General features: G+C 44.8%; 1 protein-coding gene across 4 annotated transcripts in view; it reads right to left on the reverse strand.

The window, feature by feature from the left end:
- Window positions 1-13,893: 13,893 nt before the first annotated feature.
- zdhhc21 (zDHHC palmitoyltransferase 21) overlaps window positions 13,894-16,787 on the reverse strand; it is an 84,656-nt gene continuing 81,762 nt past the window's right edge. For all 4 annotated transcript variants that reach the window (XM_080188535.1, XM_080188534.1, XM_080188536.1 and 1 more), the window contains one exon: window positions 13,894-16,521. In XM_080188535.1, coding sequence (XP_080044661.1) covers window positions 16,389-16,521 — 133 coding nt within the window. In that variant the 3' untranslated portion in view covers window positions 13,894-16,388. The remainder of the gene's footprint in view (window positions 16,522-16,787) is intronic.

Here is a 16,787-nt window from a genome sequence, read left to right on the forward strand (position 1 = left end):
TAGATAGACAGGTAGAAACATTTCCCTTTGGTGGAGGGATCAATGACTAGGGGTATAGATTTAAGGTAAGGAGTGGGTGGTTTAGAGGGGATGTGAGGAAAAACTTAACCCCTTTGGGGTGGGAGTCTGAACTGCCTGAGGAATTGTGGAGGCAGAGATCCTCATAATATTTAAGAAGTCTTTCGATGTGCACTTGTGATGCCAAGGCATACAGGCCAAGGGCCAAATACTGGAAAATGGGATTAGAATAGTCAGATGGTTTGTCCTTGACTGGAGCGATGGGCCTAAGGGTTGTATACCTCTCTGACTCAATAGCACAGGAAAGTGGAGTTCAGGCCACAATTAGATCAGCATGGTCTTATCCAAAGATGGAGCAGGCTCAAGGGGTCAAATGTACCACTACTGCTCCTAATTTGTATGTATGGTTCACAGCTTCCTGGTTCCCCAGTGTCGCATAATGGGTGGTATATCCCAATGATGTGCTGGGGAATCCCTTTAGCATGTTCCCACATCAGGGTTTACCTGGCAGTTGCTCAGAAGTGCTAACTTCCTCTGGACAATTGCTCTGGCTTGGGAATCATGCGACAGAAGTGATTTAAATTACTAACTTCAGCCAGATCTGCCATCTTTATACAGATAATTACTCTGAATTAGAAGAGAAAACACTTCTAACTCCACAGTAACTATTTAAACACCCAGATTCCACCTTGCATGGGATAATCCACTCACACATGACCCCCCCCCCCACACCCCCAGGGGACCCACCACAGTACCCCCACACCCGATAAACCCCCAACCCAACCTCCTCGGTCCAGTCTGACTTCCCTTCTGTCTCCGTCTTCTCCAGCTCTGACCTTCGCAGTCCGACCTGACTGCCCCCCCCCCCCCGCCCCCACCCGTCTGACCTGACCCATTCCTCAGCTCTGGCCCCCCTTTGCTCCAAATGCTCCCTCTGCTTCAAACCCACCTCCCCGGCTCCGACAGTCACCCCATCCATCTCTGCTCCAGGACCCTCTCCACCGCTCTGGTTCACTTCACCCCGCACTAACCTGTGGAACTTGCCTTGTCCCTATAAACATGCCCTCCACGACAGCCACTTACCTCTCTGCACCCTGGTCACACCGTGCTGATGCTGCCCCTGTCTTGCCCAGTCTCAGTGAGGAAGGTTACGTGGAACAGGAGCTTCGGAATCCCAGTGTGGGTAAATCCGTCCTGAGTGGTAATCCGATGGAGATTGCTGCTCTGCGGATGTTACAAGCCTGCATACTGAGCTGGTTTATACATGGAAGAAACCTGCTGGTCTTATCTGGACTGGCCCTCAGCAATGTGGTTGAGTCTGAAATGGGAAGCCAAGGAGAATTTAGGATGGGTAACAAATTGCGAGTGACACCCACTCCCATGAAAGAATAAAGTTAAAACTATCAAATCACAGAAGCCCAAAGAGTCTTTCATTAAACTAAGTTGAGAAGTGTACACTTCTGATTGCTTAAACTTTAGTATCTCTGCTCCAAAAATGGGCAGAATTGTACAGTCTCCTGGTCATGGGTTTGCAGGCTGGGGTGGGGGGGCTCATTAGGCAGTGATTTCATGGAGCAGGGAAAGGGGAGGTGGTGAAGTCTAGGGTGGCCCACCTGCCCTCCTCCGATTTGATGTCCATTTCCTATCCAGTCACAATTTGAAGCTGAGGGGGAGGGGGGGTGATATGAGGGATGGGGGGGAATGGGGAAGGTTAGCCTGCTCTAGAAAGTGGTAGATTCCCATTTGGAGACCCACCACTGCTTCCTGCCCCCCTGGTGTCCCGTCTGTCCCTTGGATTTGCATCCCATCCCCTGTCACTGTCACCCTACCTTCCCCTCTGCCACCACCTGGGGCCTACCTCCTGACTGGTCAGAGAGACTCCCCTGGACTTACCTGCATTCTACTCCGCCCCTACAATTTGCAAGACCTGGTTCTTGGAGGTGAGGTTGACCAAGCGAATCAAGTGTCAGTAAGGGAACATTTAGAGGACAGTGACCATTGTTTCATAAGGTTTAGGTTGACTCTGGAAAAGTACATTGAATAATCCAGAGCAAGGCTAATTAACTGTGAGAAAGCCAACTTCAATAGGGTGAAAATGGGTTTGACCCAGACAAATAGGATTCAAATGTTGGCAGGCAAAACTGTAACTGAATAGATTGACTTGAATGAAGAGGTAGCTCCATACCGTCAATGGATATTCCCACAAACAGGAAAGATAGGGCAAAAAATTGCAGAGCTCTCTGGATGAAAAAGGGATAGCAATTAAGATGATGAAGAAAAAGTGTGATTATGACAGACATCGGGTGGATTTATGAACCAAGTTGAATATAAGATTCGCAAGGAGTGAAAAATAAGGAAAGCAAAGAGAAAGCATGAAAAGACACTGGCAGCTAAGGGTGGCATGGTGGTACAATGGTGAGCATTGCTGCCTCACAGCGTCAGGGACTTGGGTTCAATTCCCAGCTTGGGTCACTGTCTGTGTGAAGTCGGCTCATTCTCTCCATGTCTGCGTGGGTTTCCTTTGAGTGCTCTGGGTTTCCTCCCATAGTCCAAAAGACATGTTGGTTAGGTGCGTTGGCAGTGTTAAATTCTCCCTCTGTGTACCCGAACAGGCGCTGCGGTGTGGCGACCAGGATTTTCACAGTTACGTCAAGTTAATGTGAGCCTACTTGTGAAACTAATAAATATAAATAAAATGAATCTCTCGCACTCTGTGCACTGCACCGCTGGAGAGACCAGCAGCGAAGCGCTGAACAGGATACCGCGTGTGTGCCAATCTGTCATAGCATGCGCAGTGACCCCACACTGCCAGACTCTCGATTGCTGGCCAGCTCTGCAACCCCTGCAATGTTGCCTCTTGGAGCCCCACGCAGCCTGATCACTGTGCGCCCCCCCCCACCCAAACATGCCCAGGACAGCCTCCACAACAGCAGCCCCCCTGACTCTGCTGCAGCCCTGATCTCCCAATCTCCCAATGCCAACCACAACACCACCCTGGAGCCATGCCCACCCCCCACCCTCAGCAGGTTGATACCCCTTGCCCCCCAACCCGATGGACAGCCCTAATCGCTGGCCTCCTTCCCTCTGCTACTTAGCCCAAATACAGTGGCTGTGGGACCCCCTACCGATCGCCCCCATCAGGTCCTGCCAACCCCCCGCCCCCATCAGGCCATGCCCAATTAGGCCCAAGCTCTGTGGGCAGTGCCAAGCTGCCCTCTGGGCATTGCCACTTTTCCCCTTGTGAGTGCTGGGGACACAGGCTGGCACTGCAAAGGCATCTAAGGCCAGGTGGCATTACCCCCAGGACCCAACACTCTGGAGGGCTTTCATTGCCTCCCCTTCATTCAAATAGGGTCGGACCACCACCTCCCCACAAGTGGAGAGCTACACCTCACTGGAGTGAAACACTCCTGGCCGGGAGGAGGTGAAGAGGCTAGCGGGCCTGGAGATTTCAGTGTCCAGGGTTTGCTAATTGGATTTAAATTGTATGCTAATTGTCATCTACACGATTTATTCAGCTCCAGGCTGACTTCTGGCGCAGAGTTGACGGCCCCAGAAATCCGGCACTGGGAGACTCGCAAAGGGGCCCCACGTAATGGCCTCTGCTTGAGACTCCCAGCCCACTGCACTACAATAGCAGCATTTTTGGGAGATTTGCCCCTACATCCTTGTTCAAAAAATGGAGTAAAGACAAGCCCAGTAACTCCCTATCAGTCAGGTTTGGCCTCAGTGATGGAGAAGCTTCTAAAAACAAAACCGGGACAAAATTAATAGTCACTTGAGGAAATGCAGCTTAATTAATAAAAAGTAGCATGGATTTGTTAAGGGCAAATCTTGTTTAACTGATTAGCTGATAACACAGAGATCTGATGAGGGAAATACTGATGTTGTGTACGTGGACTTGCAAAAAGTATTTGATAAATTGTCACCAGACTTGCGAGCAAAGTTAGAGCTCATTGAATAAAATGGTCAGTAGCGACAGGAAACAGGTATAAGAACAGACAAATGTTTTTCAAACTGGAGGAACGTTATAGCAGGGGCCCCAGGGATCAGTATTAGGACCCCTGCTCTTCCTGATATATATCTTAGTCATAGAAGGCCCATGATGCAGGAGGGTGCCAATTGGCCGTCTTACTGAGGCTTACTCCTTAACCTCTTTCCTGGGTAAAATGAACAAGGCCAACTTACCTAACCCGCACCTCTTGGCATGTTGGAGGAAACCAGAGCATCCAGAGAAAACCCATGCACACACAGGGAGAAGGCACAAACTCCACACAGACAGTGACTTAAGTTCGGAATTGATCCTGGTGCTGCAATTTTGCTTCAGCCCTGCTTTGTTAAACAGGAATAAGATGAATTGGAGGTGAGGTTGAGATTTGCTTTACAATTATGCATCTTACCTGACCCCAACTGATTCAATTCACCTGTTGTGCATGTTGGGGCATAACCCCTTTAAAGGAAACATCTGCAGTGTGGAGTGAGTAGATAATAGAGTTATGTTCCCTGACACCTGACTGTCGAATAGTTATTGAGGAGAAGCCTCAGTACTACCAGATTTCACATCCCACATGTCCCTAAATTAGAAAGGTCTCTATTTTTCTGAATAAAGTGAGAGGATAGATGTTTAAATTGAAACCAATTTGTTTGCTACTTTGCTCAAGGATGAGCATTTACATTTTGTCTCTTTCAGGACTTAAAATTTTATATTATAAAGAAAAGTAAATACATCATGGTGGTTTTCTCTGGGTGCTCTGGTTTCCTCCCACAGTCCAAAGATGTGCGGGTTAGGTTGATTGGCTATGCTAAATTGACTCTAATATCAGAGTGGTTAGTAGGGTAGATGTGTGGGTTTAGGGGGATAGGGCCTGGGTGGGATTGTGGTTGGTGCAAACTCGATGGGACAAATGGCCTCCTTCTGTACTGTAGGGATTCTATGGTGAGCAGTGGCTTGGCAACAGGCACTAACGCTGAAAACAACCAACCACGACACCTGATGACCATTTCATACGTGGAACTTGCTGTGGAATCTGTTGCTCAAGGATTCAGCCATCAAGTGCACCATATGAAGCTACCTATTGCCAATAGATTTGATTTGATTTATTATTATCACATATACTAGGATATTGTGAAAAGTATTGTTTCTTGTGCACTGTACAGACAAAGCATACATAAGGGAGAAGGAAAAGGATAGGGTGCAGAATGTAGAGTTGCAGCTACAGGTAGGGTGAAGAGAAAGATCAGTTTAATATATGATAGGACCATTCAGAAGTCTGATGGCCGTTGAAGAAGGACAGTTTTTCCTCAGTCAGTTGGTCCATGTTTTCAGACTTTTGTAACTTTTTTCCAATGGAAAGAGGCGGAAGAGAATATGTCCGGGATGTGTGGGGTCCTTGATTATGCTGGCTGCCTTCCCTAGAAGTTGCTGCTTGTCTATCATCTTTGGCAAACACAAGGATAATGACAGTTAAAACCTTTGTGTCAACTGATTAAATAGGACACTACTACATGTGACTGCTGTAAAGGGATTGGGTCAAATTCTGTAAGGATAAAGGCAAACTCTCCTGCACATTGCATGTGGTGTGATGTGGGATCATGTTCATAGTTTAATTAGCACTACACATTCACTACACAGGTGAAGAGAGTGGTTTTGGAATTCAGCAATAAGAGGAAGCAAAGTATATGGAGATGTCATTCCCAGCAATCATTAGGGCACAAGAGAAGCATCCAGGATTCCCGATAAAGTGTTGGAATTTGATATTGCACTGGAAAAAATAAAACTGCATCTTTCCAAACATTCCTGCATTCTCAAGTCAAAATGATGGCTTGAATCTTCTGCCCTCCTCCTTGGCACATTTGGTGGCAGGGAGGCATCTAACCAGGCAGGAAGCTGGCATCTGGGGACCCCAACTTTCCCACCTCCACTCTGATTGAGACCTGGTGGGAAAGCTCCTGAATGGCTGCCTTGCCTCCTGCTAAATGTAACCAAATAATGCCCACTGTAAGGGTCTCATCCCAATTAATCAGGCATTAATCCAGAAGCAGGTGGGTGACTTGCCATATGAGGAGCATGGCAAGCAAAGCCATGTGGATTTCTGGTTTGCGGCGGGCGACCCCTCATTCAACTCTGCATTTTGTGCCTTTTTGAGGGATTTAGTGTGTCTGTAAAGGTCCACTGCTATTTGAATCACTCAGAAATTTGACAGATAAGTGATGGACCTTCCTCAGGGTCATAGAATCCCAAAATCGCAGGAGGAGGGCATTCGGCCCATCGAGCCTGCACTGACAACAATCCCACCCAGGTCCTATCCCTATAACTGTATGTATTTACCCTGGTAATCTCCTGACACTAAGGGGCAATTTTAATATGGCCAATCAACCTAACCCACATATCTTTGGACTGTGGGAGGAAACCGGAGCACCCGGAGGAAACCCAAGCAGACACAGGGAGAATGTGCAAACTCCAAAAGACAGTAACCTGAGGATGGAATTGAACCCAGGTCCCTGGCGCTGTGAGGCAGCAATGCTAACCACTGTGCCACAGTGCTGTCCACAGAGAGCTGGTTACAGGAGACCTGGAATTTAGAAGGTAGGACCTGCTGAAAGGTACCACACTGCGCTTGCTGCCAACACGGCTCCACATAAGGCACTTTCCAGCTCTTCAGTCAAGACCCCACCCATCACCGTCATAAGATTCTGATCCAAGTTTTTGTTTTCTGTTTCACGTGGTGCTACCTGGATTGCCATTCATGCTCTATTGAGATAGGAAATTCAGTTTTGAAACGGAATAGTTAATACCATTGATGCTTTAGACACGAAGAGGAGTTTTTCTGAAGAGGTCGATAACGAACTGTGTCCACATCACATGGCTTGTATTTACCATGGACTTTTCCGCCACTGGTCAATATATTATTCCACCTACAATTCTCATCAACCTTTACAGATACACCATGGAAAGCATTATTTCTGGTTGTATCACAGCTTGGTATGGCTCCTGCTCTGTTCAAGACTGCAAGAAACTACAAAGGGTTGTGAATGTAGCCCAGTCATCATGCAAACCAGCCTCCCATCCATTGATTCTGTCCACACTTCCCACTGCCTCGGAAAAGCAGCCAGCATAATTGAGGACCCCACGCACCCCAGACATTCTCTCTTCCAACTTCTTTCATCGGGAAAAAGATATAAAAGTCTGAGGACATCGAACAACCGATTCAAGAACAGCTTCTTCCCTGCTGCCATCAGGCTTTTGAATGGACCTATCTTGCATTCAGTTGATCTTTCTCTACATCCTTGCTATGACTGTAACACTACGTTCTGCACTCTCTCCTTTCCTTCTCTATGGACAGTATGCTTTGTCTGTATAGTGCGCAAGAAACAATGCTTTTCACCATACTAATATATGTGACAATAATAAATCAAATTTGAAACATTCTGAAAGTCGCTTGCATTGCAAAGTGCCAAAAACAGAAGTTATCTCCTTCTGTCTTTGGTCATCTAGCCAGCCAGAAGTGCCAAAAAATCCTCCAGATGGGATCACCAGATGTTTAGCATATTTTGCAGCTGGTCTTCACCATGTGAGCACAATTAATAAATACTTTCCTTCCTACAAGGATAAATAAAACATGATTACAACACTATGCAAAGTGGTTCTTAGCATGCAGATAAGATTGTCAACTTACTTTGGCAGTTAAATTGAAAATCAGGAGTATTTTTCTGAACTTTAGATGGAATTGAATGTGTTGTTGATCTCAATGCTGGTGTTTCATTTGCAGCTGGCTAATCTGCCTGACAAAGCAGCCAAACTGCAGTGGCTGAACTTGCTTCAGTCCTAGGAACACAGCTGAGCTACTGCAGAGAATGCTAATGGATCTGCAAACGGATAGGCAACTCACCTTGGAAACCTGTAAATATTGTTGTTAATCATTTACAGAAACAGTAATTATATGGCAGCTTCTATAGTGAGATTTTGAAGAAAACTCAAGAAAGCTTCATGGGGCGGTGATTAAACCTGGAACGTATAAATCAAGAAACAACAGTGTATCGGATTTTTGCTGTGTGATATAATAATCCCTCTAATATATTGTTCATAATTACTGAATTGATATTTTTAGAAATATTTTTGCTGTTGATCTTTGATACTCTCAGAATTATATTTCAATGACACAAAAAGATACAATAATCCAATCCCAGTAATACAGTTTTTATGATTCGTGTTATTGTCTCTGTTGTGCACAAATATAAAGCCAAGTGGTGAAAACTCCCAGGTTAAATTGCTATTGTTCTGTATAAAAATACATAGGGCAGGATTTTCTGGCCATGCTCACCCCAAAACCAGAAAATTACGCCCAAAGTCAACAGACCTTTCCTTGGTCCGTTACCTGCCCACTACGATTCCCATGGTGAGCAGGATAGAAAAATTCACCCGCCTTGGGCGGAATTCTCCCATCCCACCCAAGGTGGGTTTCATGGTGGGCAGGAGCAGAGAATCCAGCAGCAAGGAAGTCGAAAACCCACCAGTGAGATAGGACAGCATAGTGACACAATAGTTAGCAGTCAATTTCAAAATAGTACTCAGCAACTGGAGTGGAAGTAAATATGTTGTAATTTTAGCAGTAGAGCTTTCTGCAGCCGACCCAATTGAAGCACCCAATTCAATTTGTTCCATTTTAACTGTAGCGATACTTTGAGATCAATATTAATTATAATTAGAAGTGCGTATTTTAAAATCTCCCTTGGCAGCGTGGTGGCGCAGTGGTTAGCACTGCTGCCTCACAGTGCCAGTGACCTGGTTTGATTCCCAACTTGGATCACTATCTATGCGGAGTCTGCATGTTCTCTGTGTGGGTTTCCTCCAGGTTCTCTGGTTTCCACTCACAGTTCGAAAGTTGACGTAAATCAAAGACACATGGACTGAATGTTGAACTTGGTCCGATGTGGAAGTGTAGCAGCACCATTTTGAGGTCCCATAGCAATGGCATCCAGCAAAAACACAAGTAACATCAGCTCTACCTAGGAGGGGTATGAGCCAGTTTGGGAGGATTGCTAAGCTGAGCTATGGGGCTCCTTCTTGGGATGCACACACACTCGTTGGTGCCCCTTCAGCAGACAAGATCCAGGTCAGTTACAAAGGTGAGACACCTCATTGCCCAGGAAGCAACTGATAACTAATCCTTTCCTTCAGTGGTTAAAGGGATAGACATAATTTACCAGTTTCACATCCATCAGAGTATAAGGAAGGAATGCAGCTTTGGTGAATGCAGGCTACAGCAAAGGGGACACAATGACAGCATATCAGGTAGCCCATTAATGAAGGGTACTCATGGGTTTACCAACCAAAAGGGGTTTCACTCATTGAACTGAAAAATCACAAGGATACCACTTCACAGAGTGAAGCACAGAGCTGCTTTGTTTTAACAGTCACATTCACACCTTCTCACCTCACAGAAGGTTCCTGATGTCTTACTTCTGGATTTGCATCATGATCACATCAATGTGTATGCTCGGATCTCGGGGGAAGGTTACATCAGGCACAATGCAAGTAAGGCAGTCAAATGTGTGGAGGCCAACATTTGCCATAGGTTGGCAAATTAAGAGTTTATCATTCTGCACCATTCAATCATTGTTGCCCATGATGTTTAATCTCAAAGGCAGAAGGAGTAATGGATCCAGGGTTCCAGGCTGCATTTCTCAAAGTCCTCACTCAGTGGAGGTGGTGAAGGAGGAAGAGGTGTCATCTAACATAGCTCCAGCAGGAGACACCACCTGAGGTTCATGGCCAAGTGGAGCCGAAGTATGAACAGGAGGGTGAGGAGGAGACCCCCAGACAGTAGAGGCAACTTGCCAGACTGAGGGTTTACCACTGAAGAGACTCCTACTTATAAATGAGTGAAAGACAGTGCAAGGGATGCCTACACTTATCCCGAGACCTAGTGCATCACACATGCCACATTCTTCATAAAGACCTGATGTCACATTGGATTGGAGGCTTCCCCCTGCCAGTTGCTTTGAAGGTGATGGCAGTTCTTGCCTTTAGGTCATTCCAGGGATCAACAGGTTCTCTCAAGGCCATTCTTGAGAGAATGGCCTTGTACAATAATTTCTGTACAATTACTGTTTCTCAGTCTGCAAAATATCGCTGGATAAAGGTAACCAATGCTCATTACAGGAAGGCCTATCATTACGTCAGGTTTGGTCTAGACAATGATAGCCAGACTGTGAGATTCACCAGCTTCACTGGCATCTCAGGAATGTACAGTACAATAGACTGCACCCATGTGGCTCTGTGACAACGCACAAAGCTATGGTGACTGTTGAAGATGGTTTGGTCGAAGGGTCATTTAGATCCAAAACATTAACTCTGTTACTCTTCACAGATGCTACTACACCTGCTGAGTTTATCCAGAATTTTCTGTTCTGACTTCTGGGTATGGAGACTGATCCATGTGAGGCTGACATTATACGAATGTTAATCTCACAGTGAGTCACTATCACTGAGTGGGAGGACAGCTCAACCTTAACGCACAATGCCTTCATTTGACCAGAACATTCATATAGCTGTCAAATGATTTCACAAAAGTGCAATTTCTTCACACTGAACCAGAAGTGACATCAAAACTTTTTGACATTTCTAACCCTAACACAACACTTTAGTGCAGCCCCAATATTCACAGCAGGGGTGGAGGCAACCTGCTGACTGCTACATCCTGATGTATGTGATGACTGTGATGGACATCCTCTGGTGGCCTAAGACTGGAGGACCACAGCTAGATAGGGATCTCTTGTTTAGTGGCAGAAATACCCTTGGCCGTTTGTGATGGTTGAGTTGGTGCAGAAACAGGCAGAGGGGACTCTGAGTAGCTGCACAGTCTTGGAGTGTCCTGAGTGGAGTTCCCAGGGTGCCTGGCTGAAATGAATCCTCCTGATGGATGCCAGGTTGTCCTGGCCTGACGCCTGCAGAAGATGGGGCACCTAGAGTAAGGCCAAGGTGCCTACATCCTTATGTTGCTTACATCCTGATAGTAGCAGGGTGTATGGCTATGCAGTGCAAAGCCAAACACAAAACTGGCAGGACTCAAAATACTGAGAGAGGCAGGGGAGGAAATTGCTGGGGCCTTGAGAGAAATCTTTGTATCCTCTCTGACTACAGGGGAGGTCCCAGAGGATTGGAGAATAGCCAATGTCATTCCTTTGTTTAAGAAGGGTAGCAAGACTAATCCAGGTCATTACAGGCCAGTGAGTCTGACATCAGCAGTAGGGAAATTATTGGAGAGGATTCTTTGAGACAGGATTTACCTCCATGTGGGAAAAAGTAGATGTATTAGCGAGAGGCAACATGGTTTTGTGAAGAGGTGGTCATGTCTAACTAACTTGATCAAGTTTTTCGAGGAAGTGACGAAGATGATTGAGAGTAGAGCAGTGGATGTTGTCTACATGGACTTCAGTAAGGCCTTTGACAAAGGCCCTTATGGCAAACTGGTGTAGAAGGTGGGTGGAGTTGGCAGATGGAGTTTAATCCGGACAAATGTGAGGTGATGCATTTTGGAACGTCTAATACAGATAGGAAATACACAATAAATGGCAGAACCTTTAAGAATATTGATAGGTAGAGGGATCTGGGTGTACAGATACACAGGTCACTGAAAGTGGCAGCGCAGATGGAGAAGATAGTCAAGAAGGCATATGATATGCTTGCCTTCATCGGCCAGGACATTGAGTTTAAGACATGTTGCCGCTTTAAAGAATGTTAGTTCGGCCACACTTGGAATTTAGCGTTCAACTCTGGTCACCACACTACCAGAAGGATGTGGAGGCTTTGGAGAGTGTACAGAAAAGATTTACCAGGATGTTGCCTGGTATGGAGGGCATTAGCTATGAGGAAAGGTTGGAGAAACTTCGTTTGTTCTCACTGGAATGACAGAGGTTGGGGGGGGGGTAGGGCTGATAGAAGTCTACATGATTATGAGGGATATGGACAGAGTGGATAGTCAGAAGCTTTTTCCCAGGGTTGAAGAGTAAATTACTAGGGGACATAGGTTTAAGATGTGAGGGACAACATTTGAAGGAGATGTACAAAGCAAGTTTTTTTACCCAGAGGGTGGTGGGTGCTTGGAACCCGTTGCCGGGGGAGGTGGTGGCAGCAGATACGATAGTGACTTTTAAAGGGCGTCTTGACAAATATATGAATAGGATGGGAATGGAGGGATATGGCCTTTAGATCAGTTGGGCAGCATGGTTGGTGCTAGCTTGGAGGGCTGAAGGACCTGTTCCTATGCTGGAATTTTCTTTGTTCTTTGACCAAGGTCTCCATGATAGTTGCTAACCCTCTCGTGGTGGCCTCAAGGTGCTCACAGGGCAAAGCCACAACATCAAACACAATACAGACAGACTCCTCCATTGTTCACTCTCATCTGCTGAGTGCCTCTCGGATCTCTCCTGCCTGCTGTTGCATCTCCATCACTGAGCTAGCAGTTGCTTCCAGAGCTCTGACTGGGACTGAGCGTGTGGCTGGTCTCCAGCAGCCCTTCTAAGTGCCAGAGACTTGAGTTGACTTGTCTCCAACTGCTGCAGGGTTGCATAGCTCTAATTTAGAGCTATGTCCCATGAGTTGTGTGCTTCTGCGCTGGTGGAGGGTGCGGGTGAATCCTGTGACAGATCTTCACAAATGCTCAGATGTGGTCTATGGGATTGGAGTGGTGCTCAGCTGCCAAGAGGGCCTAGAGCTACTGGTACCTAGCAAATGGAAAACAGTTTCAGCTCATGAGCATGAGCTATATCATCTGTGGCTCACTGTGATTGTTAGGGTTTGATGAAGCAATGGAGCTATGATCTGTATTAGGTAGTTGGGAGAGGCCAATCTCCCCTTCCCCACAAGAGCGATCCCAGCAAGGTCAGCGGCAACCATCTTGAATTCGTTCCATGTGGGGATCTTGGCCGTCCCTCCCCCCCAATCAGGGCTCAGTCATGCCTGTTGTGTGCCAGCTTGTCCTGTATTAAGACAAAAGGTTGGTGATCAGAGGGAATGGAGCAGAGGTTCAGTGAAATATATGTCCTGTCTGTGCTGAGTCCTCCCCAGAAGAGTCAAGAGGATGGAGAGTGAGCACCAGTTTGGATGGTGACAATGTGAAAGTCTCCATGAGAGAATGAGTGTTGATAAGTGTCCACCACTAATGGATGTGTGAAGTCAGTAAAGAGAGTAGCCATTTGAGTACATGATGCCACGATGAGAGTTTGATATTGGAGGGTGAGGAAAGATGATTTACCCTGGCCAAACGGATGAGATCATTGGATGGTCCTTTGGGTGTGGTTATCAGCCACACTGACCTCCTGGATGACAGCCAGCCAGGCCAGAGAGGTGACATTAGAGTGCTTCCTAGAGCCACCTCTCAGCAAGAGGATGTGCATCTTCGACCAAGGCCTTGAGGCACTGGTGGCTGAAACACAGTGCAGTCTTCTTCTTGATGCTCCTGACCTTGTTCTTCTGGGTTGTGGGCATTTTTTGTGGTTGGGTAGATATAAGTGGGTCGGAGAGAATGAAACTGGTATTTACAAGTGGCGCAGGAATCTTCGATCCCGCCAGTTGATCGTAGATGGGTGAATGAGTGCCTGACTCCGCCAGAAAATTCAGCGGGATACCTCCCTGTGCACAATTAATGAGCTTCTAAGTGCAGAATCAGAAACAGGATCCCATCATTCTGGTCAATGGGAATGGTGTTGCTGGAACTGTTTGTCACTGCCCTTAGGTTGAACGATGGAAAATGCCACCCATAGCTTTAGCACTCCAGGTGGAAGTGAAGGTCAAACAGTAACCATTCATTCTTAAGCAGGAGTAAACCATCACACAAGAACAAGATAGTTGGTTCCAAAAAAAAATTCACATGGTACAAGAAAATAGCTGTATTTTTATTCAAACCACACACATAACTTGACCACTGACGTGCTGTAAAATTTGCTTTCTTTCACCCCTCACTGTAACTGACATTTGAAGAGATGCACCATATCTGAATAAAATAGGGAATTCTACAGACACAACTTTATAATTGCCAAAACCACTTTTAAATTAAACACTGCTCAACATTAACAAATGATAAACATATCTAGAAAGGATGCCAAACCTCGTTACCTACTCCCATATATTTGATTATGTAAGTCACTACCCATTTGTCAGAGCACAGTATTTTGACGGATGGTACACAACAAACTGTGTTTATTAAAACTGGGCACATTTTATAAATTGTAACATTAAAGGTTTGTCAGCTCCTGGCAAACCCATCTTAAAATTCCAGCTGAGTGCCACACTAGCTGATCAGCACAGCTAACATTGCAACATACATTACCACTTTGAATGTGGAAGTTGTAATCATGCTTTGTTTTTTGCTGCTAGTGTTTCTTTAAGAAGTGTAATTTGTGATGTAACAATGTGACTGTGCCACTCAGCCACTCTGCTCCTGTTAAATTGTCTTGCAGAGTGCAAACTCCTCCGATGGCTCCGGTGAATAAATGTGATACCAGATTCCCTTCGAACAAAGCAGATCGGGAGTTCACATGTTGGGTGCACAAAGCATACTGAATGAGCAGTACAGAAATTGCAATTGGTATCCATGCCATTGGTCTAAATAGGTGGGGGAACTTGATCATTCTTTGTCCTAATTACAATCCAGTGATTGCTGCTGGAAAGTGCTTGCACAAGGAAAGGACAGTAGTGATGCTCTCCATGGGAATAGCTTTAACGCCACTCGCTGTCTAGATTTCTAAACAAAGCCTTTGTTATTTTGATGCGATCAAGAAAGCTGCTACCTGTAAACTGTACACTTGTGTAAACCAGTACCTTCACAATAGAAAGGGAAAAAATTGGGAAAAATCATGGGCTTGTGAGAGTTTATCCACCAACATTACTTCAACTTTCAAAGTAATGCAACAGAGATTAAGCATTCCACTGAGAATTACCAAACATAAAAAGAGTTGCTAAAATTACCGGTAAATTATCAGTTAACAGTCAGTAACGCTATTTGTTTCCCATCACTTGTGTGACAGAGATCAGTATTTCTGAAGGAGTTTTCTGATTGGAGGATGGATAAGAATTAACGTCTGCAGTGTATAAAACTGTGCATGGCATGCTCAGATATCCCCTAAAGGGACTAGAGACACAAGCTCTCCGCAATTCACATAAATTAAAAAAAAATACATAGTCACTATGGAGAGAGATCAGGATAAACTATGATCTGACAATCAGAACATAAAGTTATTGCAACAAATTACTGTAGGGTACTTTTTCTTCCAAAAAAAAAATCACTGGAGCTGGTCCGAACAGTTATATAACATCTTTGGTTCCTGATTTGCTCAAGATAAGACAATTGCACTGTCATAATAGAAGTCACTAAATTATAGGCACTTGTTTAAACATTCTTCAATTTGATTTGCTTCCCTGTAAACCGTTTCCCACAGGACTGGCCAAATTGATTTTATTATACTTTTACCACACTTAAATAAACTTCAGTAATCGTTTCCTCCAAGCAATCTGTGGCACTCCCTGATCCTCTCCAAAGGAGAATTTTCACATTCCTAGCAAGCACTCAGTCTTCTCAATTTTTTCCCATTTTGTTAAAAAAAAATGGTCTTATAACACTCAGGAATAACAAATAATAGTTAATCCCATCAGCAACGTTTGATACAAAAGTTAAATATTGGTATAAATGAATTAGAGAAACGGAATGTACAAAAACATTAAAAATTAATCAGGAGAGAAAGTCACATGTAAAACAACATACTTTAAAACCACAATGTAACTCATCCAAAAATCCCAAACAATTTGCTTTACGCATTTTTTTTCTCGTACTAACATGTATTATTACAAAGACTGATATCTCTTTCCTGTCCTGATAGACAGAATTTTTCCCAGCAGTGTATATTTTCAATTGATATATCCAAAACTACTTCATGATTGAGAATTAAACTGTAAAATATTGCTAGCACCTTTCACAAACTGAACTATTCAGACATGCTTATTTGAAGAAGTCTCTAGAACAAAATGATCAGTGTAGCATTTTTGATCAGAATGGTATTCCCATTAACCCTTGGGCTGAAATTGGCTGGGAAGTTTAAATAAACGATATCCCTATATCTCTTATAAACAATAATTGGTTGCTTATGAATGTTTCCGAGACAATTAATATTTTCAAAGGGTTATACCCAATATGCTTTGTTTGGATCTGAAACACAGCCCATTAACAAGCAAAAGTTCTATTCGGGAATATTACTTCGGACACACTACTGTTGCTAGGAGAGAAGTGTCAATTTGAATCTGGGGATGGAAGTAGCACTGGAAATTCTGCTAAGTACTTTGACACAGGCGAACTCGTCTTTTCAGCTTTCATCTGTTAAACGTGATTGGCCAGGTTGTAGGAGACTCGCAGCGGTTGCCTCTGCCTGAATGGAATGAACCACAGGATCTTCCAGCGAGTGCCAAACACTTCTGAGAAGGTCTGCTGCCATGGCTTGCTGGGCTTCAATCTACAGATAAGAGCATTAGTAAGAAGCAGCAATCCCCATTGAGTGTTACAGTCATAGAAGAACAATGGCTTGACTGACGTAGTGCTGTTGGCTCACCATGACTCAATACATGTTTAAAATTCAATCCCTTTATAACGCTAGGCGTGCTGAAGTTAATGGCCATCTTCCAATTCCTTTATTTGAAATTTTGAAATTGAAAGAAGTGTTTTCTAAATAATTTCTAAAAACACAAGTAGACCGAGTTGTATATTTCAAAACAACGGCTT

The sequence above is a fragment of the Carcharhinus amblyrhynchos genome, chromosome 5 (assembly GCF_965287045.1).
Source record: "Carcharhinus amblyrhynchos chromosome 5, sCarAmb.v2.hapA, whole genome shotgun sequence".
Taxonomy (NCBI): Eukaryota; Metazoa; Chordata; class Chondrichthyes; order Carcharhiniformes; family Carcharhinidae; genus Carcharhinus; species Carcharhinus amblyrhynchos.